At 41.5% G+C, this 25,856-nt stretch overlaps 7 protein-coding genes across 14 annotated transcripts; 5 read left to right on the forward strand and 2 right to left on the reverse strand.

Moving 5' to 3' along the window:
• Nucleotides 1-103: 103 nt before the first annotated feature.
• Nucleotides 104-14,748, reverse strand: LOC108103983 (carboxypeptidase D). 4 transcript variants are annotated; one of them, XM_017209768.1, is made up of 10 exons: nucleotides 14,660-14,748; nucleotides 14,280-14,388; nucleotides 2,962-3,237; nucleotides 2,567-2,899; nucleotides 2,323-2,510; nucleotides 1,849-1,878; nucleotides 1,466-1,761; nucleotides 1,217-1,393; nucleotides 1,064-1,156; nucleotides 104-491 (listed from the first exon to the last, which is right to left on the reverse strand). In XM_017209768.1, the coding sequence occupies exons 3-10, from the start codon at nucleotides 3,201-3,203 to the stop codon at nucleotides 279-281; spliced, it is 1,572 nt and encodes a 523-aa protein (XP_017065257.1). In that variant the 5' UTR covers nucleotides 3,204-3,237; nucleotides 14,280-14,388; nucleotides 14,660-14,748; the 3' UTR covers nucleotides 104-278. The 4 variants fall into 4 exon arrangements, with proteins under 4 accessions (XP_017065257.1, XP_017065258.1, XP_017065259.1 ...); XM_017209770.1 differs by having other exon boundaries at nucleotides 399-946; XM_017209769.1 differs by lacking the exon at nucleotides 1,849-1,878 and having other exon boundaries at nucleotides 105-491.
• Nucleotides 3,958-4,943, forward strand: LOC108103988 (serine protease SP24D). The gene is made up of 2 exons (XM_017209775.1): nucleotides 3,958-4,205; nucleotides 4,384-4,943. The coding sequence occupies exons 1-2, from the start codon at nucleotides 3,985-3,987 to the stop codon at nucleotides 4,919-4,921; spliced, it is 759 nt and encodes a 252-aa protein (XP_017065264.1). The 5' UTR covers nucleotides 3,958-3,984; the 3' UTR covers nucleotides 4,922-4,943.
• Nucleotides 5,556-6,501, reverse strand: LOC108103987 (serine protease SP24D). Its single transcript, XM_017209774.1, has 2 exons — nucleotides 6,245-6,501; nucleotides 5,556-6,176 (listed from the first exon to the last, which is right to left on the reverse strand). The coding sequence occupies exons 1-2, from the start codon at nucleotides 6,466-6,468 to the stop codon at nucleotides 5,636-5,638; spliced, it is 765 nt and encodes a 254-aa protein (XP_017065263.1). The 5' UTR covers nucleotides 6,469-6,501; the 3' UTR covers nucleotides 5,556-5,635.
• Nucleotides 6,655-7,656, forward strand: LOC108103984 (chymotrypsin-1). Its single transcript, XM_017209772.2, has 2 exons — nucleotides 6,655-6,918; nucleotides 6,980-7,656. Exons 1-2 carry the CDS (start codon nucleotides 6,686-6,688, stop codon nucleotides 7,545-7,547), a joined length of 801 nt encoding a protein of 266 aa, XP_017065261.1. The 5' UTR covers nucleotides 6,655-6,685; the 3' UTR covers nucleotides 7,548-7,656.
• On the forward strand, nucleotides 8,622-9,658 carry LOC108103989 (chymotrypsin-1). Its single transcript, XM_017209777.2, has 2 exons — nucleotides 8,622-8,945; nucleotides 9,058-9,658. The coding sequence occupies exons 1-2, from the start codon at nucleotides 8,725-8,727 to the stop codon at nucleotides 9,587-9,589; spliced, it is 753 nt and encodes a 250-aa protein (XP_017065266.1). The 5' UTR covers nucleotides 8,622-8,724; the 3' UTR covers nucleotides 9,590-9,658.
• On the forward strand, nucleotides 10,972-12,062 carry LOC108103986 (serine protease SP24D). The gene is made up of 2 exons (XM_017209773.1): nucleotides 10,972-11,247; nucleotides 11,303-12,062. Exons 1-2 carry the CDS (start codon nucleotides 11,003-11,005, stop codon nucleotides 11,829-11,831), a joined length of 774 nt encoding a protein of 257 aa, XP_017065262.1. The 5' UTR covers nucleotides 10,972-11,002; the 3' UTR covers nucleotides 11,832-12,062.
• Nucleotides 14,749-15,491: 743 nt separating the features above from the next.
• On the forward strand, nucleotides 15,492-25,813 carry LOC108103969 (septin-2). 5 transcript variants are annotated; one of them, XM_017209744.2, is made up of 5 exons: nucleotides 15,492-15,767; nucleotides 16,167-16,612; nucleotides 23,537-23,996; nucleotides 24,066-24,468; nucleotides 24,539-25,813. In XM_017209744.2, exons 2-5 carry the CDS (start codon nucleotides 16,426-16,428, stop codon nucleotides 24,797-24,799), a joined length of 1,311 nt encoding a protein of 436 aa, XP_017065233.1. In that variant the 5' UTR covers nucleotides 15,492-15,767; nucleotides 16,167-16,425; the 3' UTR covers nucleotides 24,800-25,813. The 5 variants fall into 5 exon arrangements, with proteins under 5 accessions (XP_017065233.1, XP_017065234.1, XP_017065235.1 ...); XM_017209745.2 differs by having other exon boundaries at nucleotides 15,492-15,761; XM_017209746.2 differs by having other exon boundaries at nucleotides 15,492-15,729.
• The last annotated feature ends 43 nt before the right edge of the window (nucleotides 25,814-25,856 follow it).

Below are 25,856 nucleotides of genomic sequence, written 5' to 3' on the forward strand. Positions count from 1 at the left end.
TTATGTCGCCCTGCTATATCGAATGGATGTTTAAGGTAAATAATTAGTCAACAGCAAAACTTACCCATCAATGAACTTCAGACCGAAAAACAATCCAAAAAACACTTAACTTTTAGTATAGATTGCACTGGTTGAACGCTTTATTCGGGATTCTTCCCTTCTATCCTTGTTCAAAATAAATAGTACGACGAAGGTTCCAACTTTAATCCTAAGCATGCTTAAAAGTAAACAAAAAATCCTTAAATCCTTAATTAAAGATCATCAGAATCGATTGCGCCTCAACCGAAAATATTTGAGTAGAGGCTGTTTAATCCATTGCTGATGGTCGAGAATATGCCACTGTCGCTGGAGGCGGCCCCTGCGTAGGGCGGTACAGGTGGTCGGTAATGCTGGGGCGCCTGAATCGGGCGGTATAGTCCACCGGGACCCACCACACCACCGCCTCCAACTGGCACTCCAGCGGGACCCATGGCCCCAATGCCCTCAATGCGCTGCGAAGTCAATTAACAGAATGTTATTGGTACATACATCGTCATCGAAGGATCTTTGTTCTTCACAACATGGTTAACCCAAGCAACCTTTATATTTAATATTAAACCTTGTACCAGCAGAGGTCTTAAGTGTTATAGGTATTTTTCCTAATGCTTTTAAACTTTTGACTAAAGAACTTTAAACAAAATATAACATAGAACAAAAACCAAAAGAAAAAGGACAGGACTTTAGAGTGAGGTGTTAAGAGGTGTTTTAGTTTTTAGTGGGTTAGTTGCGGAGCACTCCCTAGGACTTAAGCACTTCAGCTATTATTTACACGCCCGCATTCCATAGGATTTGATTCCAAGAAATCTGATCTCAACTATTCGGTGGACAGCTGCAACTTTCCATTGACGAGACGCTTTGCAGTTGAGGCTTTGGTGGAAGTGGATGTGCCCGAAGCTGCCACCAGGTACTGATTGGTTATCAAATAAGAATTAAGTGAGATCAGAAAACACGTAAGATTAGCCAGCACCAGAAAGGTTACATTAGAGGTATGGACGTAGTGCCAATTCATCTAGCAGTGACCTACCTTCGATGGCTGCAGCGTCACATTGAGCAGCGTGGGATGTTGCTCTACAATCACGAACTCGACTTCTCGAGGGGCAAAGCCTTCTGCAAAGACCTGAAATACGATTGGGAATTTAACTCTAAAATTTTATATTCAGTTTTCCCATCAACTCACCTCCACTTTGTAATAGCCCGGCAGAAGAATGCGCCAGAACTCGCCGTATTTGGTGGTCTGGAAGCCCACATCACGTCCCTTGATCTTGATCGAGGCTCGCTCGATGGGCATGCCCGCCGGGTCAAACACGAATCCCTGGACTCCTCGATGTGCCTCGGCCAGGAATTTTATAAGAGACTTAAGAAGAAGTAATTAAGAGCAAGCAGAATAAATAAGTAACAATAACTGTCCAAAGGGTAATAAACTTACAAGTTGATTATCCTCCCAGTACTTCTTAAGCTCGTAGGCGGGCGGAAACTTGCAACAGGATATTTCCAGAGTAATCTCCATGCAACCGTACCACACATAGTTGTAATCCTGCATTCCACCGGTCAGTGGGTACCAGGCAGCTCCATTTGTGATTCCATTCTCAAAGGCCGGCGTCGCAGATTTGCAGGCCACACCCCTGGACATCTTGGCATGGTTGCGGGCGTAGACAAGGGACAAATGCTTGAATACATCATCGTCGGGCGTCAGGGACGGCGCCGCCGAATAGGTCTGGAACACTGCGCCCAAAGGACATGTTTGACGGAACGGAAAGAGAAGCAAACACGATTAGATGGATCGTTCGGGATCGGTTGTCGCGGACTCACTCGCGCACAATGCGGACGAACGGCAGATCCCTTTAAGCAGCCATATTGGTGGGAGAGTACAGAATCAGCTTTATCAATCGGAACTTGACTGAGAGCCAGAAACCGAAAGGGATATAGCTTCGCTTAACGAAGCTCTGAATATCCTTGCAGATCAATAGTGTTTCTATCTATCATTTAAACCCATTCATATGCTTTCATTCACCAAGATCTCCTGATAGTATAGTCCAGAAATAACCAGTTATCACTGTACTTTGTAAGACTCTGTTGATAACAAGCTTTGACGACTTTTTGGATTATCTTAAAGCAGAGTAATGTGCTTCCTAACAAAGTTTCGGTTGTGACCCACTCGTTTCATATGACTTTGGAAAGCTCAAAAGCAGACAGACAAAACTTTAAGATCTTTCTATCGAAATTGTATCTTTCTGCAAGGACATGGAGGGTACAACTTCGAGACATACTACTATGACTACTTACTGGAGTTCGGCGTATTGTCGTATGGATAGCTAGCAACCAGAGCACCACCATGGAGACTTCCACTCAGCACAAACTGAATCTTTGATATCCAATCCTTAACCGAATCTGTTTCCGGCTGACCACGCTTATTGTTCTGCTTAAAATAGTCGGGGAAGTTGCGATTCAGATCGAAGCCACGGGCATTGTATCTGGATTAGAATGATTAGGTAACAAGTTTCAAACTGAAAGATCTCTAAAAACCCACCTTCCTTGGCCACCGTCGCATGTGCCCTCTTTGGAAACCGCATAACCGTCCGGATTCATCGTGGGCAAAATGTGAATCCGGGTATTATCCAGCAGCCACTTCACATACTGGTCCGAGTTGTAGCTGGTCACGAAGTACTGGATGAGATGGAGCAGCATCTCCCGGCCGACGGGCTCGTTTCCGTGGATATTGCCAACGTACTTTACATCTGGCTTGCCCACCATGTGTTCGTACGGTGACGAGCTGACCACCATCACCCAGAGATCCCGGCCTTGGATAGACTTTCCAATGGAGTACAGAGCAGTGAGGTTGGGATACCGTGCACTGGTTGCCCTGTTGGAGAATCAAGAAAAGTTTATTAATATTTCAAAGCATGTTTCGAAGAGGCACTTCACCTGAGGAATCTCGTTAGCTCCTCATGGTCATGGTAGACAAAGTCCAGGTGCTGGGCATCCGGCATGTAAGCCCTTGGCTCTGGCAGACCCGGCTCTGCCGTCATCTGATGATGCTGCTGCAGCTGTAGCTGATCTCCGGGATTGACAGTCTTAGCATCACAGGAACAATACAGCAGGACGATAAGCAGGACAGAGGGCAGGAGGAGCAGCTGTTGGCCAGCAAGTGCTGTTCGCAAGATCATGGTCGGTCGGTGGCGAGTCTGCGAATGGTCAAAACTGGCGGCCGGGCAGACCATTTAAGAGGGGCTCTTTGGCGGTGCGAAATGTGGTTCGAAATGAGAGCCAACTGGTTGTGCGGCTGGCCAAATCGAATCGCATATCGCGATGAGATGAGCTTGAGCTACGTGCGAATCGAGATCTGCGATCGTTGGCCCCAGTCGACGTTTGTGGCATGCCTCAAACGTGTTCGCCCTGGAATATTATCTTCCCCCCTGACACTGACACCATCCATCACCTGACCAGAGTTCATTGATACATGGCCAAGGAAATGCCCACATAATCGTCATATCATATCTTAGTTTTAGCTATCTTGCTGAATCCCAAAAAGAGATTTCATCGTAATCCGTCTATATTAACAATTTCAGGTCCCAAATGAATACCTATATTTGCAGTTTAAAAGTTTTTCTAACTGATATATATATATATATAGTTAAAAAATCCAACTGCTATTGTAGTTCCCTATATTCTATATGATAAGGATACATTCACTTTTTCGCCATCCCTATCGTATTCCCAGAAATTGATCCCCCAAGATAAGATGATACCCAGCTCGATTCCTGATAGCTCCCACAAGGCAAGGGGGCTTGTCTAATCAGAAGGGGTCTCTGTCACCGGATGGCTCTATCTATCTGGCTATCTCGCTCCGTCTACGATAAGATACCCCATGCGTATGCCCCCAAGGTAGCCCTATAAGAGCTCACGCCATCGCTGCGAGCCCATCAAAAGTCAAACAAGCGGAGAGCCATGAAGCTGACCCTCACCATTGGACTAATCCTTGTTGTAACCGGTGCCCTCGCCCAGCCGCAGGGAAGGATTGCTGGAGGCGAGGACGCTGTTCCCGGACAGCTGCCCTACCAGGCGTCCCTTTCCGTCGGTGGAAGCTATAACTGCGGAGCCGTAATCATCGGCCAGCGGTACGCCCTAACGGCCCTCACCTGTGTCTGTTCTGAGGGCAAGGACACCCCGTAAGTTTAAAAACCCAGCAAAGGAACTATAAGCTGGCTTTTCAGAGGCTTCATGGCTCACTTTACAAATAGAAAAATCCAGCAGGTGGTTCTTCCATAGCATACTTTCAAACACTTCTAGATTAGCTTTTATGGTCTTCTGATTTGATTAATTTAATCAAATGACTTTTGATTTTAGTTGGCCAGCTGTTCTATTCGCTGTGACAGTGGGATCCGTGGATCTGTACACTGGCGGAAAGCAAATTCGTGTAGAGGAGATCACCATCAACCCCAACTACAACACCCTGAAGACTGGCATCGCTTTCCTTCGCCTGCAGGAGGACGTTCCATTTGGCGAGAATGTGGCTGCCATTCCACTGTCTCAGGAACTTCCACCCCTGGGCGCCCAGGTAGAGGTTTCGGGCTGGGGTCGCACTTCCGAATCCGAAGTGAACATGCATCGTACCCTGCAAATTGGAGCTGCTGAGGTGATGGCACCACGCGAATGCGCTCTGGCCAAAACCGAGGATGTGGCCCAGGAAAACGACCAGGTGTTGTGTTTGGGCCATGGACGTCGCCAGGGTATTTGCAGTGGCGACATTGGAGGACCTGCCGTCTTCCAGGGCCAACTTGTAGGTCTGGGTGCCCAGATGCTCGGCGAGTGTGGTGGAATGCTGCCCGAACGATTCGTCAGCATTCCGGCCAACTATGATTGGATCCAGCAGCAGTTGCAATAAATCAAGATACATAGAAAAAGCACAAGCATTTGTTTTCCTGGATTTCGTTCAGCTTATAAAGACATATTCCGAAACTTATAGATATAAGATTTTGATATTATTATATCAGTATGTCCTGTATATAGAATTATTCACTTAACGTATCGGGATCAGCTTATACTATAGTGATGGAATTCGAAGAATTTATTTTAAAATACAATAATTTCAAAGGGAAACCACTTATATTTTACCTAACATTTTAATATCACAAAAAGCTTGCATGCTTATAGGAGCCCTAAGTTGATATAGATAAACGATTTAGATGATTAAACAATAATTTAATCAATTTAACGATTACTAAGCCAGACGTAAATATATATCACCATTAAAAAAACGCCGATAACCCAATACAGTCAGCTTCTATTGATTATGTAATATCTAAAGAATAATAACTTTGAGTCATAGACACCGAAGCCCTTCTATCTTACAAGTACTCAAAGTAAAGTGTTGTAATAGAAATTGTTTTCGAGTGTAAATCAAATTAGGAAATGCCCACTCTACTCGAACCACTTTAGATACAAATGTTCATAAAAATCTTTCCTTTTTTTAAAAGGTTTTCAACTGAGATTGGCTATTAATATGAAATTATAACGTCTTAATTAATTACCTTCTTATATTAAAAATCAAAAGTCAACAAAAATACAAAGTTATCCCTTATCAATAGCTCGATTTTAATTAACCAACAATTTCGTTAATCCATTCCAGATGCTGGGTCACATCCACATAGCCATCGGGCTGTCCGGAACCACAACCGCTGACAAAGAAGGAAGCAATGCCCACAAGTTGGTTATTGTACACAGCCGGAGCTCCAGCATCGCCAGAACAGATTCCGGCAAAGTCCTCGGCAACTGGGGACAAGCAGAGCAGATCCTCCTGTTCCAGGAACAACTCTTTTTGGCAATCACTTGCACTCAGGCTCAATCTGTTGGCCACCTGAAGAGCATGACTAAGGGATCCCTCGATCTTGCTAGATCCCCAACCGGAAAATGAGATCTGAGATCCCGCTGGCGGTCTCTCTGTGGCCAAATCAATGGGCTGCGTATTAGCGTTCAGGACCACCGGGGTCTCCAGTTTCAACAAGGCCAAGTCATTGGATCCGGCTGCATCCGAACTGGAGTAGTTCTTGTGGATTATGATCTCGGACAGGGGCACCAGTTGACCACCAGTTAGACGTTGAATGCTGCCAACTCGAACATTAAAGGACCGAGCTGGGTAGCTAATTGAGAATGTTTTATAAATGTAGATTCGCTCTCAGTATTAATCTTCTGTGTAAGAACCATCTACCTTTGCTGTCCACCTCCCAAGCTAAGGCAATGAGCTGCGGTGAGGATCCAATTCTCGCTGACTAGACATCCTCCACACATATGGACGCCATTCCGCCGCAAGGAAATGCTGTGCGGTTGGGAGCCCACATCCGCCGGCAACCTACTTGATTGGGCTACGCCCAAGGTCACGATGACGAGAAGGAGGAGCAGGCCGAGCTGTGGATATGACTGAACCGGACTCATGACTTTTGGGATCTCAACTGAAAGGTGCTCCTGTCGGCCGTTGGGCCTTTATAGAGCACCCAGTTTACGACCATGATTTAAGCAATCTAATCGCCTTGTTTGCCACACCAATAAATCGTACTCCTTATCAACACACATTGGCCATCGATTAGATCGCCAAGTGGTGCTGACCATCGATCGGTGAGCTCTATTCCCATTCAGTTGCCAATCCATCGCCATGGCTGATCCACGCATTACTCTGGCCCTCGGTCTGTTAATCTTTGGCCTGATCCTCTCGACGGAGGCCTCGCCGCAAGGTCGCATTCTGGGCGGCGAGGATGCCGTCCAGGGCGAGTACCCCTGGACCGCATCTGTGCGGTACAACAAGGCCCACGTCTGCTCCGGTGCCATTATCAATCAGAGATACGTTCTGACCGCCGCCCACTGTGTGTCCAGCGTGAGCATCACTCCGTAAGTCATATCCTCACATACATAAAATCTTAAAAGCCTCAATATTTTAAATTATCTTCAGAGTGGATGCCAGTACTTTGGCGGTGCGAGTTGGAACCATTAACCAATATGCAGGCGGCACCATAGTGAATGTGGAAAGCGTCGTGATCCACCCATCATACGGAAACTTTTTGCACGACATTGCGATTCTAAAATTGTCGCAATCGCTGGAGTACAGCGATCGTATTGCAGCCATCACCCTGCCTTCCGACGAAGTGGAGGGCAGTGGCGAGACCAACACGGAGGATGTGGACGCAGAGTTGCCCAATGGAACTCCAGTCTATGTGTCCGGATGGGGTGAACTGTCCGATGGATCTGCATCCTACAAACTGCAGAAGGCTAACTTCAATACATTGAGTCGTTCCCTTTGCGAATGGCAAGCCGGATACGGATACGAGTCCGTGGTGTGCCTCTCCAGGGCCGAAAACGAGGGCATCTGCCGTGGTGATGCCGGAGCAGCTGTGATCGATGACGACAAGGTGCTCCGCGGATTGACCAGCTTCAATTTCGGACCCTGCGGCAGCAAGTATCCCGATGTGGCCACCCGCGTCTCCTACTATCTTGCCTGGATCGAAGCCAATACCGAGTAATCTTCTAAATTTCCCAAGGATTACCCCTTTATTTTTTTATACATTTTTTTCCTGTGCATAAAGTGTGTTTCCTTTACAAAAAAAAAAAGAAATTCTTTTCTTCAATTTTATGGTGGCAAACTATTGGCCATAACAAATTTAGTGCTTGCCATAAAGCTAAAAGCCGATAGAGTAACCTCAAATTGGCGCCGATCAAAGGTTCCTGAGTTCTCAAAAATAACCTTGAATACCAGTCGTGTTTATGGGATCTATCAGGGATTATCTAATATAATTTACAAGTAATAGGTTAAGATGACATTGGACTATTTCCAATTATGTGGTCATATATTAAGCAATGCAAAGAAAACTTAGATTAAGATCTAAGGAAAACCCCATATCGCGGCCTAGGAAACAAGGCCTACAACTTTTTGGGGAATTAGCCAAAAGCGATTAGGATCAAGCGTCAATGACTAAACGAAATCTTTATAATCCAGATTTGTTATCGCCAAAGCTGAAGATACCGATCTAGGGTAATTCCTGCGAAACACGATGAAGGAATGATTTCCTTTCGCTCTCTATGAAATTTCGAAATCTTTAATCGAACTAGAGTAGATTTGAAAGAACCCAGATAAGTTTGAGGTATTATATAACTAAAGGAATGTAAATCTATGCTTATTAATTTCTTGGATCAATTATTTTTATACATATAAATATTAGTTGGTTGAATAATAATTAAATCCGTATCAGCCATATTTTAATCTATGACGAAAAAGCCAGAAATTCCCCTTCCAAAAACCCGTGGCTTTATTGGACCTTTAGCGCCCATTTTCGAAGCTTTCCTGACTCACGGCTTACTCATCTTTATCTACCCTAGATGGTGTTGTCTTGTCATGGTCATTGGATCGCTTGGACTTCCCTCCATCTACTCGTGCAAATTTCTATTTATGTGCCAAGTGATCGGCGAAATAACAAGAATCAATAGTCTATAGCTGTATAAAACTGGCAATGGCCACGATAAGATTAGATTTACTCTGATGCCCAAGCCGAAGATAAGAAGTGGTCAACGGCAGCGACGCAGGGGCTGAGCTTGGTGGAGCAGTCCACTTAAATTGTCGCCGCTGGCATTGCGCATTTTCATTCGAACCGCCGTGGGCTGCTGAAGCACCCAACCAAAACCAAAAGAAGAAACTCACACAAAATGATGCAACAGAAATCCCTGATCTTGGGTCTAATGGGATTGACCCTGGTGGTCATGTGCCATGGCCATGGACGTATTTTGGGCGGCGATGAGGCTGACCCCACTGCCACGCCCTACGCCGCCTCTTTGCGCGTGGACAACGCCCACGTGTGCGGCGGAAACATTGTGCTCGCCGACAAGATCCTGACCACCGCCCACTGTCTGTACCGCAATGGAGTTCAGTGAGTATGATGGGGTTGTTCAACATGGCGGATGAGTTATATTACTACTCATTAAATATTACATCTCCAATTAATACCCTAATCCAAATTTAAATCTTTATCTCCCAAAAAGAATCGATGCCAGTCGCCTGTCGGTCCGTGTGGGCAGCACCAACCAATACGCTGGTGGTAAGATTGTGGCTGTAGAATCGGTGGTTGTCCATTCTGGTTACTATGAGCTAAAGAACAACCTGGCCATGCTCACGCTGAGCTCCCCATTGGTCTTCACCGATCGTATCGAGGCTATTGAAGTAGCCGCCAGTGGTGAGGATCTGCCCGCCCAGGGATCTGAGGTCAGTGTGGCCGGTTGGGGTTACACCACCGATGGCACATCATCCTATAAAATCCGCGAAATTCCGCTCACGGTGGCCGACGATGCCGTCTGCCAGGATGCCTATAGCGAGCACAACGAGGACAGCTTCTGCCTGGCCCATGAACTTAAAGAGGGCACCTGTCACGGAGATGGAGGCAGTGGTGCCGTTTACGCAGGCAAACTGATTGGACTGACCAACTTTGTGGTTGGTGCCTGTGGATCGCGCTATCCGGATGTCTTTGTTCGCCTCTCCAGCTACTATGACTGGATCCAGGAACAGATCGCCGCTTAGGCGACTTATATTCCTTAAAGACCATCTATACAATCCCCACCTAAAATAATTATTATTTCCCAAACTGAACGCTGCGTGTTTTTCATGGCTGTGACTCAATAAACCGATTTCGATAAGGATAAGGATCGACGATTGCCACTGGACACTGGTTAGCGTAATAATCAAAAACTAAACACCGCCGACTTACGTGTGAAATGCTTACTTATTTATGACCTCAATGGAACGACTTTTATGGCCCAGAACTCGAGATATCAATTTTCACGAGCCAGTGAAAATATCGGTTTCTTTTTTTGAGTATTTTAAGGTCAGCTTAAATAAAAATATATTTGCCTGATTCTTATCATTAAATTTAGGCATTTCAGCATCTTTATATCGAAGGTTACACAAGTATGAGTGTCTTGTTTTCCTCTTTTGCCGAACTTTGAAGGGCTTCAATTGCGAAAACAATTTGGGAAACGGAAAACAAACAAAATTATGTTAAAGCTATAGCGACATTCAATTTGAGAGTTGATGGAAACAAGGATTTAGGTTATATATACAAACAGGATGGACATTAATGGATTTTATTATCAACTGTAGAAATAGATAGACATTTCATCTCTCTATTTTGTGTCGATATTTAACTATAACTTTGCCAAAACAAGGCACACAGCATAAAGAAAGACTGTTTTGTGCACCCTATGACCAACACTTACTACCCATATTACTATCTGGTGGATTTTCTAAAATTAATTAATTTTTGGCCTAATTCTGCATTTCTAATAACGTAATCAATTTTTAGAAAAAATTGACAAATTTAAGATTTTCAGGTGTGAATGCAGTTTTGTTGGTAATTTAGTAACGAGTTCAACGAGGTATAGCATTCCAGATTCGGTCCACTATTGGCTTAGTTAATGTCATAATACTGTCATTTAAAGGGGAAGGAAAAACCAAAATTCGCATTTTCGATAAGGGCTAACATCGTCTTTTTTGAGAAAAATTAGCAAAATTTAAGATTTTTAGCTGTGAATAAAATTTTGTTAGAAATTTAATAACGAATCCAACAAGGCATGGCATTCCATATTCCTACATTTTTTGACTCTATAATGGTAAAATTACGGGTTTTCTTGATTACGATTTTTAACATTAAATTGATTTCTAACCTCTTAAATTAATCATATTCGTATTTCCGGGAATGTTTGCTACATTTGGGGACTTCCCACCCTTCCCATCGAAGGCTATACACCCTGTGTAATTAGAGGGGCTTCATTTGCAAAAAAAAAAGAACGAAACTCAGCTAAATTAGGTTATTGTCTGATAGTGACATTGACTTTGACATTTTAAGGAACTAATGATGATGAGCGCCTTGATTTCTGGTCGTATATATAGCCAGAGAAATCTTGTAGGAAGTACGACTTTTCAGAAAGCTAAAACATGTTACCCTTTTGGACTTTCCTGGTGCTGCTTTGTGCCTCCGGAGTCCTCGGACAGACGCATACCAAAAGCAAAAACGACTCCGATGTAGAGCCCCGAATCGTGGGTGGAACTCGCGCGAAGGAGGGTCAATTTCCCCACCAGGTTTCCCTACGCCGTCGTGGAAGTCATACTTGCGGTGCATCTATCATATCAAACAACTATGTCGTCACCGCCGCTCATTGCGTGAAGCAAGGAAATAATGTGTAAGTATTTTATCCTAAAGCAGATTATTAAATTAAATTAATTTTTCCATTTTAGAGCCCCGGCTAACCAGCTTTCGATCCAGGCAGGAAGTCTTCTCCTTTCAAGCGGAGGAGTAAATGTTCCGGTGGCCACTGTTACCGTCCATCCGGATTATAAAGGCAATGGCTACGACGTGGCCGTTCTCCGCCTGAAAAGCTCGCTTGATTTTAACTCCAAAATCGCCGCCATTCAACTAGCCACCGATGATCCACCCACTGATGCCACAGTTGATATCTCCGGATGGGGAGCCATAGCCCAGAAGGGACCAATCTCCAACTCCCTGCTGTACGTGCAGGTGAAGGCATTGTCTCGGGAGACCTGCAAGAGAAGGTATCTCCAACAGCTGCCCGAGACCACGATGTGCCTGATGCACCCTAAGAACAAGGGAGCTTGTTACGGGGACTCTGGCGGTCCAGCCACCTACGAGGGCAAGCTGGTCGGCTTGGCCAGTTTCGTAATCGGTGCCTGTGGACGAGATGCTCCTGATGGCTACGAGAGGGTCTCCAAACTTAGGACTTGGATCAGGGAGAAGGCTAGCTTGTAATTCCCAAAATGGGTTTTCCAATTCCAATAATTGGTATTTATTCTTTAATCAAATTATTTTAAAACAAAATGATTACCAAATTTAGTGATTGTTTTGCATAAAAGTACCTATTATTGTATATATTCCATCTATATTGTTTACGGTTCAAATTAATATTTGAAACGTGTTGAAATACTATATTTTATCAAGCACGTAATATATATATGGAATAAAAAGGCAGCACAGAAAGAATGATCTATTTTATTTATAGAATTCTTGAAAGAGTTCATTGAAGAACATATATTGCCCACATTTGTAACCAAGTTGAGATGACATTTACGTGGGACTAGAATAAATAAGAGAAATCGAGATCATATAGAAGGTAGTTGACATAATGATATGGTTCAGTTAATGTTCCCTGTGAGGAAGTCACTCATCCTCCCTGTGCGTTTTTTTTTTATTTTTGGGTCATCTCTACATGACTCATTTGCGAGCCAACGGATTGTGACCGCTTTTTAGAACCCGCTTGGTGGCTTCTCTTTCTAACCGCTTAGCAATTTATCAGAGCGCAACTTTTCCCCGCTTTTCCCCCGCTGGCCAGTGAAAGTGAAAATGAAAAGCGACTCCAAAATCCGAAACAGCTCGCCTAACTCTTTCTATTATTGCTCGGTAATTTTCCGCTTTTTTTCGCTTTTCAGTTTTTCAGTTTTCTTTCAGCGTTTAATGACTTTGTTTTGCTTTTCATTTAACTGGTCTCGCACTTTTTATTTATCTTTCAGTTTCGAGAGTTTCAATTTTCCAGCGCTCTCTTTTGGGCGCAATTATCGGATCGCTGGGGATCGTGGCGTGCCTCGATGGTTTTTTTTCTGTGATTTTCTTGCCCCACCTCTCGTCGTAAACTGGCACGTTTCTTCAGTTTATCCACCCAGCTGGCTGTCAATCTCGTCAATCTGTCAGTCTAGAGTGCTGCTCGAAATGCAATTCACGGATCAAGTCATCGAACCTTTTAAAGTTGAAGAACTCAATGAGCTACGATCTTGGCGGTGATTCATGAACTTAGCTGGGCTTACAAATACCTCAATATTTGAAGCTCTTTGACGGTAACTTTGTTAGGAATTTCAGTTGACAGTTCGTTATCAAATTGCCACTTCATTTCCAATTTCCAATTACAATAATTTTCCAGAGACACCGAGTTTCATCTAAACTATAACTTGTTTGCAAATCATAAATCAACTGTTTACCAACCAATCACACATTTAACTGCTTCGCACTTAAAATTGTTATTACACAGAGGGAAAAGCATAATAATTATGGGTTTCTTAAACAAACAGTAACCATAAAAGCAACAATACTTAAAAAAATACTAATAAATACAAATTAAACTGAACTGCATTGATATTTTTGAAACCTCTAATTCCCTAATGAACATAATTCAAGTGTTAAATATATAATTTTGTTCAGTGTGGTTGAAACCTGATAAGAAATCGCAGCATTTATTATCTCCTCCACCCAATTCGATTGCCTCAATTTCACCCGGTCCATGGCTGTGCCGGTTCCAAGAAGCCACCAACTTCACATTACAAACTTGCACTGGCAAGTTCCACATCCACATGGCACTGTCACTGTCAACTGAAATTCAAAAGTCGAGACATGTCGCGGCAAACAAATTTCTTCTTATTTTGGGCTTCAATTTTGATTAGCATGGAAAGTCAGCGGGCGAGCGAGTGTAAGTGGCTTTTAATGGTCAGAGCAATGCCAAAGCCGATCGGCGGGTTAATGGTAACGGGTTTGCCCGAATCCGGGCCCGGAGAAAGACTGGAGTCACTTTGGAGACTCTAAAGACATTGAGACTGAAGACTGTCGTTTACGGTGTGGGGTGTGCGGAGTGCTGAGCACTGAAGCAGGTCAGTTAACCCACTAACCTTGTTAGCTGAAAGTGGGCAGCCACTGGCTAAAGCGCTCCACCACTGTCAAGTTCAATGCTAAAAGCCTGCCAAAAGGGGAAGCACACCCACCGACAAAATAGTAGTCATCATTGACAAAATTTATATTTCAAAGGCAAAACAGTAAAAAAGGCATGGTTTAAAAAGATTTAAAAATGTTTTAAAAGAGAGTAAACCTTTACTTAAGCTCTGTAATATCCCCTTTTGGGATTTTGTCCATGATTATCGTCATGGCCCATGCTGTCCAAAGAGGAGTCAGAGGACAAAGGGCTTGGCGGGGCTTGAATAGCCTTCCAAGGAGACGACATGCGCACTGGGTTAGTGAGCCATTTGCTGGGATACTGGGGATATGGGGTGTTTATATAACAACAATGCGAGTGCAGCCCAGCCGACATTCGCCTGCAATGTGACCTTCACCTTGGCAGTGGCAGCAAGGCCGCTCCTGCACCACCCACCCATCTAGCCACCCAAGGCCTAACCTTGATCTTAAACTTTCCCACGAATAACAGACCAGTATAGTATTCACCTGATTTCTTGCTTCTGGATTTCCTGTTTCTTTTCAACAGCAATTTCTATTATTCTTGCAGCTGTCGTTGTCGTTGTTGCTGTTGTTGTTGTTCTTCGCACCTTTTTTTCTGCAATGGGAAATTTGCATAAAATATTCAATCAACTTTCATTGTTCCAAGCGGCTGACGTTGCCGGGCTTCAATTTCACACAAAAAAAAAAATAACAAACAAACAGAAAGTAAAACAAATTCTCTTTAGTTTCTCTTTATGCCTACGCGATTGCCCAAATTAGCACTAGTCAAATATATTTAAAGGGCGAAATAAAAAACAAAACTCGCACTGTGTTGACTTATTAAAAGAAGCTGTACGCGGTCAAATGGATTCTTTTTGGGTGCTTACACTTTCCCAGTCCAAAACCGAAAAAGACAAAAACCAGAATCAACTCGTGAAGAGAGCAAGTTTTCAAAACGCGTCCGATTGCCAGCACCGTTAAAGTTCGACTAAGTTTGTGGCGCGTTGTGCGTGTGCGATGGAGGCCAGAAGCCCAGAAACCAAGCTGTCAATGTAACGACCTCCATTCAACTGGTACAGGCTATTGGACCAAAAAAAATCCTTTGAAATATCAAAAACAACATCATTTATAATATTAAAATGATTCTTATACATTTTTTATGTTTATGTTTTTATGTTTTTGGAAAAAACAGTTAAAGTGGTTGTTTTCACGGATGCTTACTTTTGTCAGCAAGCAATGTTTAAGTGCCCGCTGCTGTTTTACAGCACTGAGCTCTTGGCAGCTGGTAAATCTTTATTTGTATATTGTTGTTGGTTATTACAATGAATTTTTTTTTTTAATAATTTTGGGGTAAAAGGCTTAATAATTTTAGCCGTTTTGATTCTATAATTTTCTACCTATTTCTAGCTTTCAAAGCGTTCAAAGTCTGATTATGATCTGAATAAGAAAATTCATCATTCAAAAACTTTTTAAACACATATTTTATATTATAAATTAATTACTGTTATGAAATATGATATGAAATATTTTAACCTTAGAGTAGGCACCAACTTTCTTCTTGACGCTTTCTTATTTTAAAAATAATATTAATATTATATTATGGTTTTTTGAAAAATACCATTACTTACTTGTTTTGCGCTCTCATATACAAAGTCTGGATTTTTTAGTGTAATTTCGCTTGCAGTGCCAGGTAACACTGTATTGGGTGGTTGTTGTTGCGATCCGAACAGACGTTTTTCTGTTCGCGAGAAATAAACAACGCGCGCTACGCCGTTTTCGATTAAGAAATTCACCAGAATATATATATTACCGGGAATATATCTTTTCTGTTTGTGTTAAAAAATATCCCTTTCGTGCTTTGAAATAGTATTTCACTTAAACTGTTATTATCACCGATTGGTAACACTTTTCGCGCGAAAACAGAAAAACTAAAACAACGGAAATAGTTAATAACAAAGTGCGTGAGCTTTTTTTCATTATTATTTTTTTGTGAGTGTAAGTGCTGTGACAAGCTTCTATTTGTGCATCTCGCTTGTATTTGTGATTGTGTAGGTCAAGGTGACGCAGCTGCACCGTTAGTTTTCCACCCATTGAATATGCAGTTTTCAATTGCGAATGCATCTTATATGCATATATATGTACATATGTACATATGTACATTGCAGAAACCCTAAAAAGTCAATATTGCAGTAAACCTCCTCTTTTTCGCACTGCCTCCCTCCCGCTCGCACCTTTTAGTATGAGATAAGCACTAGATAAGCGAGTGTGTGCGTAAATTACTGTTAAGCTTAACCCTTAGTCTGTAAAGTATGCAAGTTAGCAATATCACAAAAACATAATATTAAATATTTGAAAAGATAAATATTTATTGCTTCAACTGCAACTTCCAACTAGGTATAGCAGGGACAACTTACCACACGCAACAATTTAAATAAATAAAACTGATTTAACTGATCACAGCTTCCATTAAAGTAATTAAATCTAACTCTCTGGTAAGAATTAATAATGAAAAATTAATGTGGCAGCAGTAGCAACTAGCAACTTGCAACAACAAAAGATTGTGCAACCTGCAACGTATAACACAGGCGGCAAAACGGCGTTTCTACCGCAACGTCGCCTCTTCGGCGGCGGCAATGTGTCCTCTTCGACGACCATGAAGCACCAGCCGCCGCCTCCACCGCTTCCCCTCAGCCAACCACCCTTGATGGGCGGCGGTACAGCCGCTGGAGGCGTGGCCAATGCCATCAGCAGCCTCAACGGCATTAGTAATGTTAACAACAATAACAACAGCAACAACGGCATCGAGGCAGCTAAATGCCGACCTCCCATTTACCCCAAACGTAAGTAGAACCCCTTCCAAGGGTGCAAAATATGAACTTTTTTAAAAAGGGGTTGAACGGGTTATTTTCTAAGGGTTCTAAATATTTTTAGTCAATATGTGCATATGTATGTATTTTAATTCTTAAAATTTAACTATTTTTAGAAGTTTTTATTAAACTTGAAAACAGTGAGAGCTTAGGCTAATCACTTTGAAAATTGTTATCTTTTCTACTAAAAAGTTGAGTCAAATAAAACAAAATGAAAAAACTGAACAAATCATTCCATTTATTTCTGAGTTAAAGTCTTTAATAAGAATTATCAGTTACATTATTTTCGCAGGCGCTATCAATGAAGCATTATTAAATAACTCACCAAGATATTTATATATATGTTATCGGAAAAGTAAATAGCATAAAAATACCTCACAAGATAAAGATTTAATCAATTTACAAGTTAATTACAATGAATGTGCCAAAGACAGCAAGTTAAACTGAATAGTAAATTACTTTGAAAAATGTAATACTTACTTATTTTATATTAAGTGCACAATTTTAATTTAAGTGTATGTTTTCTGCAGGCCAATTGCCCTCAGCTGGATCGATCTTATCTGGTATTTGCGATCAGGGATCTCGATTGGCTTCCCCATTACGTGGCGCACTCCGCTGCTTTCCGCCGACAAGAAAATTGGCTGGCCAGGCCAACTATTTTTCCGATGCCTTTGGAAAGTCGACGGCGGCTTCCTTTCCTTTTTTGCCCACTTCGTTTTGTTTTGGCTTCGCTTTCGCCTTGGCTGTATTTTTTTTTTTTTGATTTTGGATTTGGAAGTTGGTATTATTGTTGTTGCCACTGCCGTTTTTGGTAGGCGTAGACTTTGTTTTTATTTTTTTTTCGTTACCCTATGTTTTCTACTTTTTTCTTTGTTGGTTTTGTGTAGTTTTGCAGTTGGCCGCACCCATAACCCAATCCCCATCCCAATTCCAATTGCAGATCGCTGTGGGCCTTGGGTCTGCCTTTTGGTCTTGGCCATTTGGCATTGGCCTTAACTTGATAACTTGGTGGCGGCAACGTGACCGCAGCTAACGGGTCTTCTAGTTGACATGTCGTTAGTACCCGTTGAGCATTTGTGTCGCCCCGATATCGGCGGAATGCCTTAACTCTGAACGAACTACCATTTCAATATATGATTATACATCGTACAACACAGCTAGAAAATTGCCTTCCCAGGCCCTTTTAATGCTTTAACTTAAGATATTCAGGAATGAATCATTAATACTTACTATTTTTCTATTGCTCATCTTTATAAAAAAAAAAACAATCACAATAACAGAATATTCATATGCATTTTATGAATTTGATTAAAATTTTAAATTTAATATGGTAAAAAATCATTTTTCTCTGCTATTATTATTAATGTGTAGTCATTGGCAATCCCATGTTTACATACAGTCATCATAGAACTCGAATCGAACGAGATAAGATAAACTACATTTAGCATGGGCTAATGGTGTTTATAAATATTGTACTGAGCTCACTTTAAATGTTAGCTGGTTTTACGGTATATGCTCGTAAATTGTAATAGATATATTTTATAACAATTGGTGGTAAAATGTTTTATTAGATATGAGTATCAGAAATCCGTTTATGGGTATTTGCTGTATTTATAGCAAGTCTTACCGAAATGGCGTTCAAATATTTTAGGGATCGAGAAAAAAATCAACCTCATTGATTGTCTAAGTTTAGTCGTCCATTTCCATTGTGCCTTTCCTTTTACATTTACTTCCAAGTTGCATTTACCATTTTCCGTTTTATTATTTTAAAGCTTTCATTCGCTAGTTCCAATTAAAAATGCTGCAGTTTAGCGTTTAAAAACTCATTAAGAGCCAACTTCATTGTTATGTGTATATGAATACACATGTTCTACCGCTGTCTCCTCCTCGGCTATTGTGGTCGTCGTTCCCTTTTCTTCGATGTCTACTATATGTTTTCCATGCATTGTTCAAATGCGAGGGCGTTTAGATGCACTTCTACAGCAGCGGGCAAAATAGAAGGTTGAATATTTCTGGTTATTTTATACTTCAGTATATGCAGAGATATATTTACCCATCTATATTTCTTTCGTGTTAAGTTGATTATAACGATTATAATAACCACTAGACATGGTTTTGAAATAGTCATCTCTATTTTGCTTTCCTCATCTGTACATATTGCACAGTGGGAGTGGAATTTTCATGGCAATTAGGGAAATCAGTGCATAAAGCTGTCAAATGCCCGGTTCTCCAAAAAGGGGTTAAGTGACGGGAGGATGGAGTTGCAATGGCACAGATTTTTATGTTTTTCGGCTATACACGTAAATATATTATAAATAGAATGCGTAAAGCAAGCACAGGGAGCATTTCGGCGAGAATAAACCAAGAAATTGTGGGATGTCACAGCCGGGACAGATCCATTTCAAAGATCAAAGTTTCAGACTGACACCGACATTCCATTAACAACTGCGGGTGAAATAATAGATTATACGTATAATCGAAGAATTCTTGTTTAGTCTCTCGAAGTGAGACGTAAAAAATTCTTAAAATGTTAGTGGGATTATTAGTTCTCTGGTGAAATCTGAAGTGTTAGTACTTTGACCTAATCTGTGTATCAAAAGATGTTTCTTTTCTTCATTTAAAGACCAGAATTTACCAAGCAAATGTGTGGCATTCGGTTCGAGTTCTTCAAAGATAAACATTTTTCTGTCTGGAAACTGGAGAATTTCAAAATCGAATCGCAGGGAAAATCGATCGGATTGAAAATAGTTCTCTGAATGCGAGAAATTCCCTTGAAAGGTGTCGGCGGAGAGGTCGGGGAAATGGGAGGCGGTAAACCTGGGCAGCTACTTCAAATGCCGTCAATTGTTTTGAAAGTTTTCAGCATGCCAAGAACGAAGATGCAGCTATTTATGGAACATTGCAACAAGGCACCAACGAATGCCCTTGGATGTGTGGACAGCAGTACAGTGAAGCCTGACCAAATGACATTTTGGAGTTGAGCACACCTTAGTATAAGAATATTTATAATACTCATAAAGTTTAGAATATTAATAGATAGAGGGCTCTTAGAGTAGTTTTGTATCTTTTTTGTTTCCATAGGTTATTAAATTGTAAAAAAATATTAACAAATGAAGGACCCATTTTATCTGTTTTTAGTTATATTTAAGCAAATTCCGCTATAGCTCCTGTCCCTTTGGCTTTTGTTTACTTAACCAAATGCCTTTGAGACTGAGGCCTAAAATGAATCCGACTGGGCTGGACCGGGCTGGAAAAAGCTGAAACCCAATGCCGATGTACGTTCAATGGCTGCATCGAGAGTCACTTCAAGTCCCCCCAAAATACCCCCGAAGAGCCAGCCTCCTCCTCTCCATGTTCCTATTTCTCAGTCTGGGCACTCGTGCGTTCAACAAGCCACTCGAACTCGCCGCCAAGAAGAGGAACAAGATGCGTATAGCTTCAAGAAAATATAACAAGATTGAAGGGTTAGCCGGGGGAACCGAAATTGCCAATACTCTAGGATAATTCCTAGCTATATAAGGAGCTAAATCAAAAATCTGGAAAAGCATACAAATATGTTTAAAAACATCGTTATAAGGATTATGTATACAAATTATTTATATTTTCTATTATTGAGTCCTAAGCCTTAACAAAGCTAACAATAGCCTTTCTATAAGGGTATAATGCTGAACTGAAGAACATAAAAAGTGAGCTGCATTCTGCTGCAGAACTCGAATTGAACTTAATTGAAATGAAATTGAGATGGGTGAAAAGAAAAACGAGGAGGAAAATGCATGGCAAGGCAAGACGGATGAGTGAGCGACCGAGATTGAAATTGATGTGTCGCCAAGTGTTAAATGGTCTGTCATAATGCCGACCGAGATCGTGTGTCGGAGAGCAAAGGAAAATCATTTCCCAGGCCATTTGCCAGCGATTCCGATCAAAACGATAAATGCTCAAGTGTTTGACACCCAACAACCTATCTAATAATTCTTTTGGATATCATTTCTCCCCTCGCTCGGCAATTGATGGAAATTACAAAAATACACCAGACAAAATTCCCATTAATTCAAAAGTGAATAGATTTTGGTTGTTTTGACATTGCTTATAAATAATTATGAATTGGATTTACTTCTACTTCATTTTGGTTTCTATAGTTATATAAATTTTTAGAATACATTTTTTGCAAAAACGTCATTCTAATTTTGAAGACATTAAACAGACATTGCAGTTGAAAAAGTAAGATATTTTTCTATATGTTGGACATATAGTGACAGACATCCAACCGACCCAGCCATAATGACGATGACAGCGACAAGTCTAGTCAATGAACCACATCCAAGCGGGGTAAGACTGACGGGGAAATCGGTGGAGAAAAAGATGAAAACTGCAACGCCCACAGAAAAGCTCTTTGGGATAAACAAACGACAATAAGCAGCGGCGATAAATATCTTCAGACACAGTGAAAAAAAAAAAGCTGGACAGAGGGGTGTGGAGCGAACTATCAGATTTATAGAATTGAGAGCTCAGATTTTGTCAGCCGTCTTGGTGTGGGTGGAAAATTGAAAATGGAAAATGATGAGGGAGATGGAGTGTTTTTTATACTATATATAGAATGGGTACTGCAGTGGGCGTTTTCACATCTCAATTGATGAAATTGATAAAGCAGGTGGAGGAGGATAGCACAGTTGAAAGAACTCTTCATTATTTTCTAATTTAACCTCCATTTTACATAAAAGAGAATAATGTGTGTGTTTCTAGCTTATTGAATATTTTTTATATTAGTTTTACATATTACATTATACCTTTTATTAGTACTTCGGTTTTCTCTCGGTGCACTTGGCATCTCATCCTTTTAGAACTGGCATACCCCTTGTTTATACAAGCCCATCTTTCAGTCGGGCCAAGTCATTGCGCTCATTAGCCTTCCTTGTGGTCTGGGCCCGATTTCGCACATTTATCCGACAGATGGAGATATGCAGAAGATATGGCCACACAAACAGCGATCTGGCGAGATAACTGTATCTGGGCCCCCAATAAGCCTCAAACAAATATCTTGGCCCATCGCGATAATGTGAAGCAGCAAGTTCATTCAATGTTTGCACGCGATTCGCAATAATTTCACAAAGTTTACACAAAATATATTTTAAATATACATTTTTTCTCTGTTTTGCTTGCGTGTCGGGGCAGTTTTACACTCTTTGAGTTTCTTAGATAAATATGTTTTAGTACATAAATGAAGAAAGTATTTCCTAAAAAAAAAACAATTATCAATTGAATCGTCCAAAAAAGTTGTGCTCTAAATCATGTTCCCTTTGCTCTGAATCATTGTGATTTTCCTTACACAGTGTAAAGCTATCTTAAGGATTATTCGCTCGTTGAGGGGTTGCACTTGAGCTGCATTGTGTCACTCTGCAGGAAGCACCGCATTCCAAATCCCCTTGGCCTTGCCAGTTGAGCGCTTTCAAACTCGATTAAATGCGAAACGTGAGCGGGAACAATAAGCTGCCTGTCTCCCCGCCGACACCCTTAGGAACTCAATAGGGTGGCTGGTTCACCGATCAGTGGGGGTGGGCCCTCCAACCAGTGCTACCGTATCTAAGGAAATTGGGATGGGTATTATACAAACTACCCTGAATAGTTGGTTTGTAAAGTAAATTAGGGCCAGAATTGAATTTATAGCTAGGTAAAGTTCTATTTTCAAATTTGATACCGAAAACGTGCAACATTTTTGAACAAAATAGGTTTTCGAAGTAATGAGATTATCTGGCAACACCCCGTAGAACAACCGTTATTCCGCCACTTTTGACCAAAAAGTACCGTAACATATGGCCCACTTTTTTTCCGGGCTTCCGCTAGTTAGAGCCATGTCTTTGGGCGCAGGCGCCGAGAGAACACGGATAGAGGGTGATAGTACGGTGGAAAGTTGCATTTCGGTGTTGCCACTTCACGTTACATCCTTGCAAAAGGACAGTACGGGGTGGTGCGAAGGGGGGCGTGGTGGTATTAGGGCGGGAGGAAGAGAGAGAGAGAGAGAGCACATACAAGAGCCCATTAATTTTGGATGGTTTTAGGGCAGTTTCCTCGCCAGTTGCAGCTCCACCACAATACAATAAAGTGTTCATCAAACTCGGGGATTTATTTTTTCAATGACCAAACAAATAACAAACAACTACACACACTCAAAACAACAAAAAAGTCACAAAACGAAGAAAAATTAAGGGCCAAGCAAGCAAACAATCCAACTATGTGGCAAATTTGCTGATAACCAGGAAAATACACAGTGAAAACCCGGAAGGCAGAAAAAGTGTCGAGGCTTTTAGCCAATTACGTTATAAGTAGGCGTTCCGTATACACACGAAACTCGGCGGGAAGGGAGGTGTAGAAGAGGAGGCAGGAGTTACGAGGACCAGAGACACCCAGGAGGCAGGAACATGTGTAAGGAACAATCGCAGCTTTGCAGTATGGGATGATTGGGTTGGGATTGTGAACACCTTTCACTTCTGGTTTACTTTTGTCACTCCTTGACTCGACACCATTTCATTTGCCTAATGAGACGGCGATGAAGTCGCTCAAGAACCGAGGATTCAAGACCCAAGTGCAAGGTCCTTTAGTCGATTAGCCCGTTTTGTTTCCTCACTCCTCATTTCACACACAGAAAAAAGAATTGAGTTAAGGGATTGTCACTGACTTACATGTGTATGTAACAAGCACTGCAAGTACATCCTCTTCATCAACCTTTAAAGTCTTGTATTCTTGAAAAGGATTCATATGCTAAACATTAATAAGATTTTAAAATCTATCAATTTATCTTAATTATTGATTTAAATTAAAGAATTAGAACTTTGTAGGAATAAATATAAAATAAAAACTGGTAGCACATCGACTAAAAGCTCACTTTTTATTCTACCCTTGCAGCTAAAACGCCCTCGTTCGACAAGGATCGTGATTATATAGGATTCGCCACCCTTCCAGAGCAAGTGCACCGGAAGTCGGTGAAGCGGGGCTTCGAGTTCACTTTGATGGTGGTCGGTGAGTCCGGGCTAGGCAAGTCCACCCTGATCAACAGCCTTTTCCTGGGAGATCTCTACAAGAACCGGCAAATGCCCAATGTGGAGGAACGCATCGAGAAAACGACTAAGGTGGAAAAGAAGACAATGGATATCGAAGAGCGGGGCGTTCGACTCCGGCTGACAGTGGTGGATACCCCGGGATTCGGTGATGCCATCAATTGCGAAGACAGCTGGCGGGTGTGCACCCAGTATATTGATGAGCAGTTCCGCCAATACTTCACCGACGAGAGCGGGCTCAATCGGCGAAACATCCAGGATAACCGGGTACACTGCTGCCTCTATTTCGTCCCACCATGGGGCCACAGGTGAGTCTAACTAAAATGAAAATAACACTATAAAATATAAGTATAAACTGTAAATCTGAATCCTTTCAGCTTACGACAGATGGACCTTGACTTGATCCGGCGGCTGCACCGCAAAGTAAATATTGTGCTGGTCATCGGCAAGGCCGACTGTCTCAACAAACAGGAGGTGCGCAAGCTGAAGGAGCGCATTCTGCAGGACTTGGAGGACAATCACATCCAGCTGTACCAGTTTCCCGAGTGCGATTCCGACGAGGATGATGATTTCAAGCAGCAGGATCGCGAGCTGAAGGCCTCCATCCCATTCGCCGTTGTTGGCAGCAATACCATTTTGGAGGTGGCCGGCAAGAAGGTCAGGGGTCGCCAGTATCCGTGGGGCGTGGTCAATGTGGAGGACCCAGAACACAGTGACTTCATTAAGCTGCGCACCTTCTTGATATCCACGCACATGCAGGATCTCAAGGATACCACGCAGGTGGGTGTTAAATAACTTTTAAATTCACCTCTGACTACTACTAATTTGTATACGTTTTTTAATTTTGTAGGACGTGCACTACGAAAACTTCCGGGCACAATGCATCTCGCAGATTTCGCAGCATGCGCTTCGTGAGCGCGGCAAATTGAAGAGGGATTCGATTAGCTCAACTAATGGATTTGACGCAGCCATCTCGGAGACGGATAGGCTGCTCCTGCAGAAGGACGAGGAGATACGGAGGATGCAGGACATGCTCACCCAGATGCAGGAGAAGCTCAAGCAAACCCATATGATGGAAATGAAGAAGAACGACAGCGTGATCGACGTCTAGGGAACGAAAACGGGAACGTGTTCAATTTTGCACCGCGATTTATGCATCTACCTAATATATAGGACCTATATAGGTGACCCAGAGACACCCTGGAGCAGCTGCAACCAAATCAACTTTGTTCATAAGCTAGCACAGACTTTTTAAAGCAAAAACCATTGGATCCAAAAAAAATATGAAAATTAAGACAACGACTCCCCGAAGCACAAAGAAATCCAAACGAGCAAAAATTTCTGACAGACATCACAGCCTTTTTCAATTTTGTAGCCTAAAGTAACGATTTCTTTTAGGACTAACGATTTAATGGAACACACTCTATATTGAGAAATTAGCTATTTGATCGATTACGAGTACGATATTATACCAAAGTTTAAGGAGTTTCAAAAACTTAACGCAAGTAAATTGTTAATGGAAAAGATCAAGAAACCACAGAGGCACATAGAAAGACATAAATGGACCCCCTAAAAATGGTTTAATTTATTTTAAATGAAATGATTATCAATTTTTTTTTATTCGGTTGTATTTTTTAGTTTTTGGAGAGCAAATCGTTTAGAAATGAAGTTTGCTTTAATTATGTGTAAAGAACTTATACCATTTATATTGTAAGAATATATCAGATCGGAATATATATATATGTATGTATATTCATATACTTTTATATAGGTATATATATATATATTAATAAATATATACATTCATATACTTATATATATATGTATATATATTTATATATATATATCTATGTGTGTAGGACAAACCGCTGGAGGTTTTGGCACTGAATTTCCATGAATCGACTTTCAGCAAGTTCCAATTATTTATGCTAATTACGTATTATCAGATATATCTATGAACAAAACCTATTTTGTTGAAACGAATTGTTAATGAATTTATTTTAAATTAATCGATTAAGCCTTCACGCAACAACCATAATATTTAAATGAAATTATAGTCGAAAAATTATATATAAACATAGCGATTGCTAAAAATCGATTTCAAATAAAGATAAAAACAACTTAAGTGGTGCATTTACAATCATGCTAGACTCAAAACATTATTCTTT

Source organism: Drosophila eugracilis, unplaced genomic scaffold (genome assembly GCF_018153835.1).
Source record: "Drosophila eugracilis isolate 14026-0451.02 unplaced genomic scaffold, ASM1815383v1 contig_2163, whole genome shotgun sequence".
In the NCBI taxonomy this organism is placed as follows: Eukaryota; Metazoa; Arthropoda; class Insecta; order Diptera; family Drosophilidae; genus Drosophila; species Drosophila eugracilis.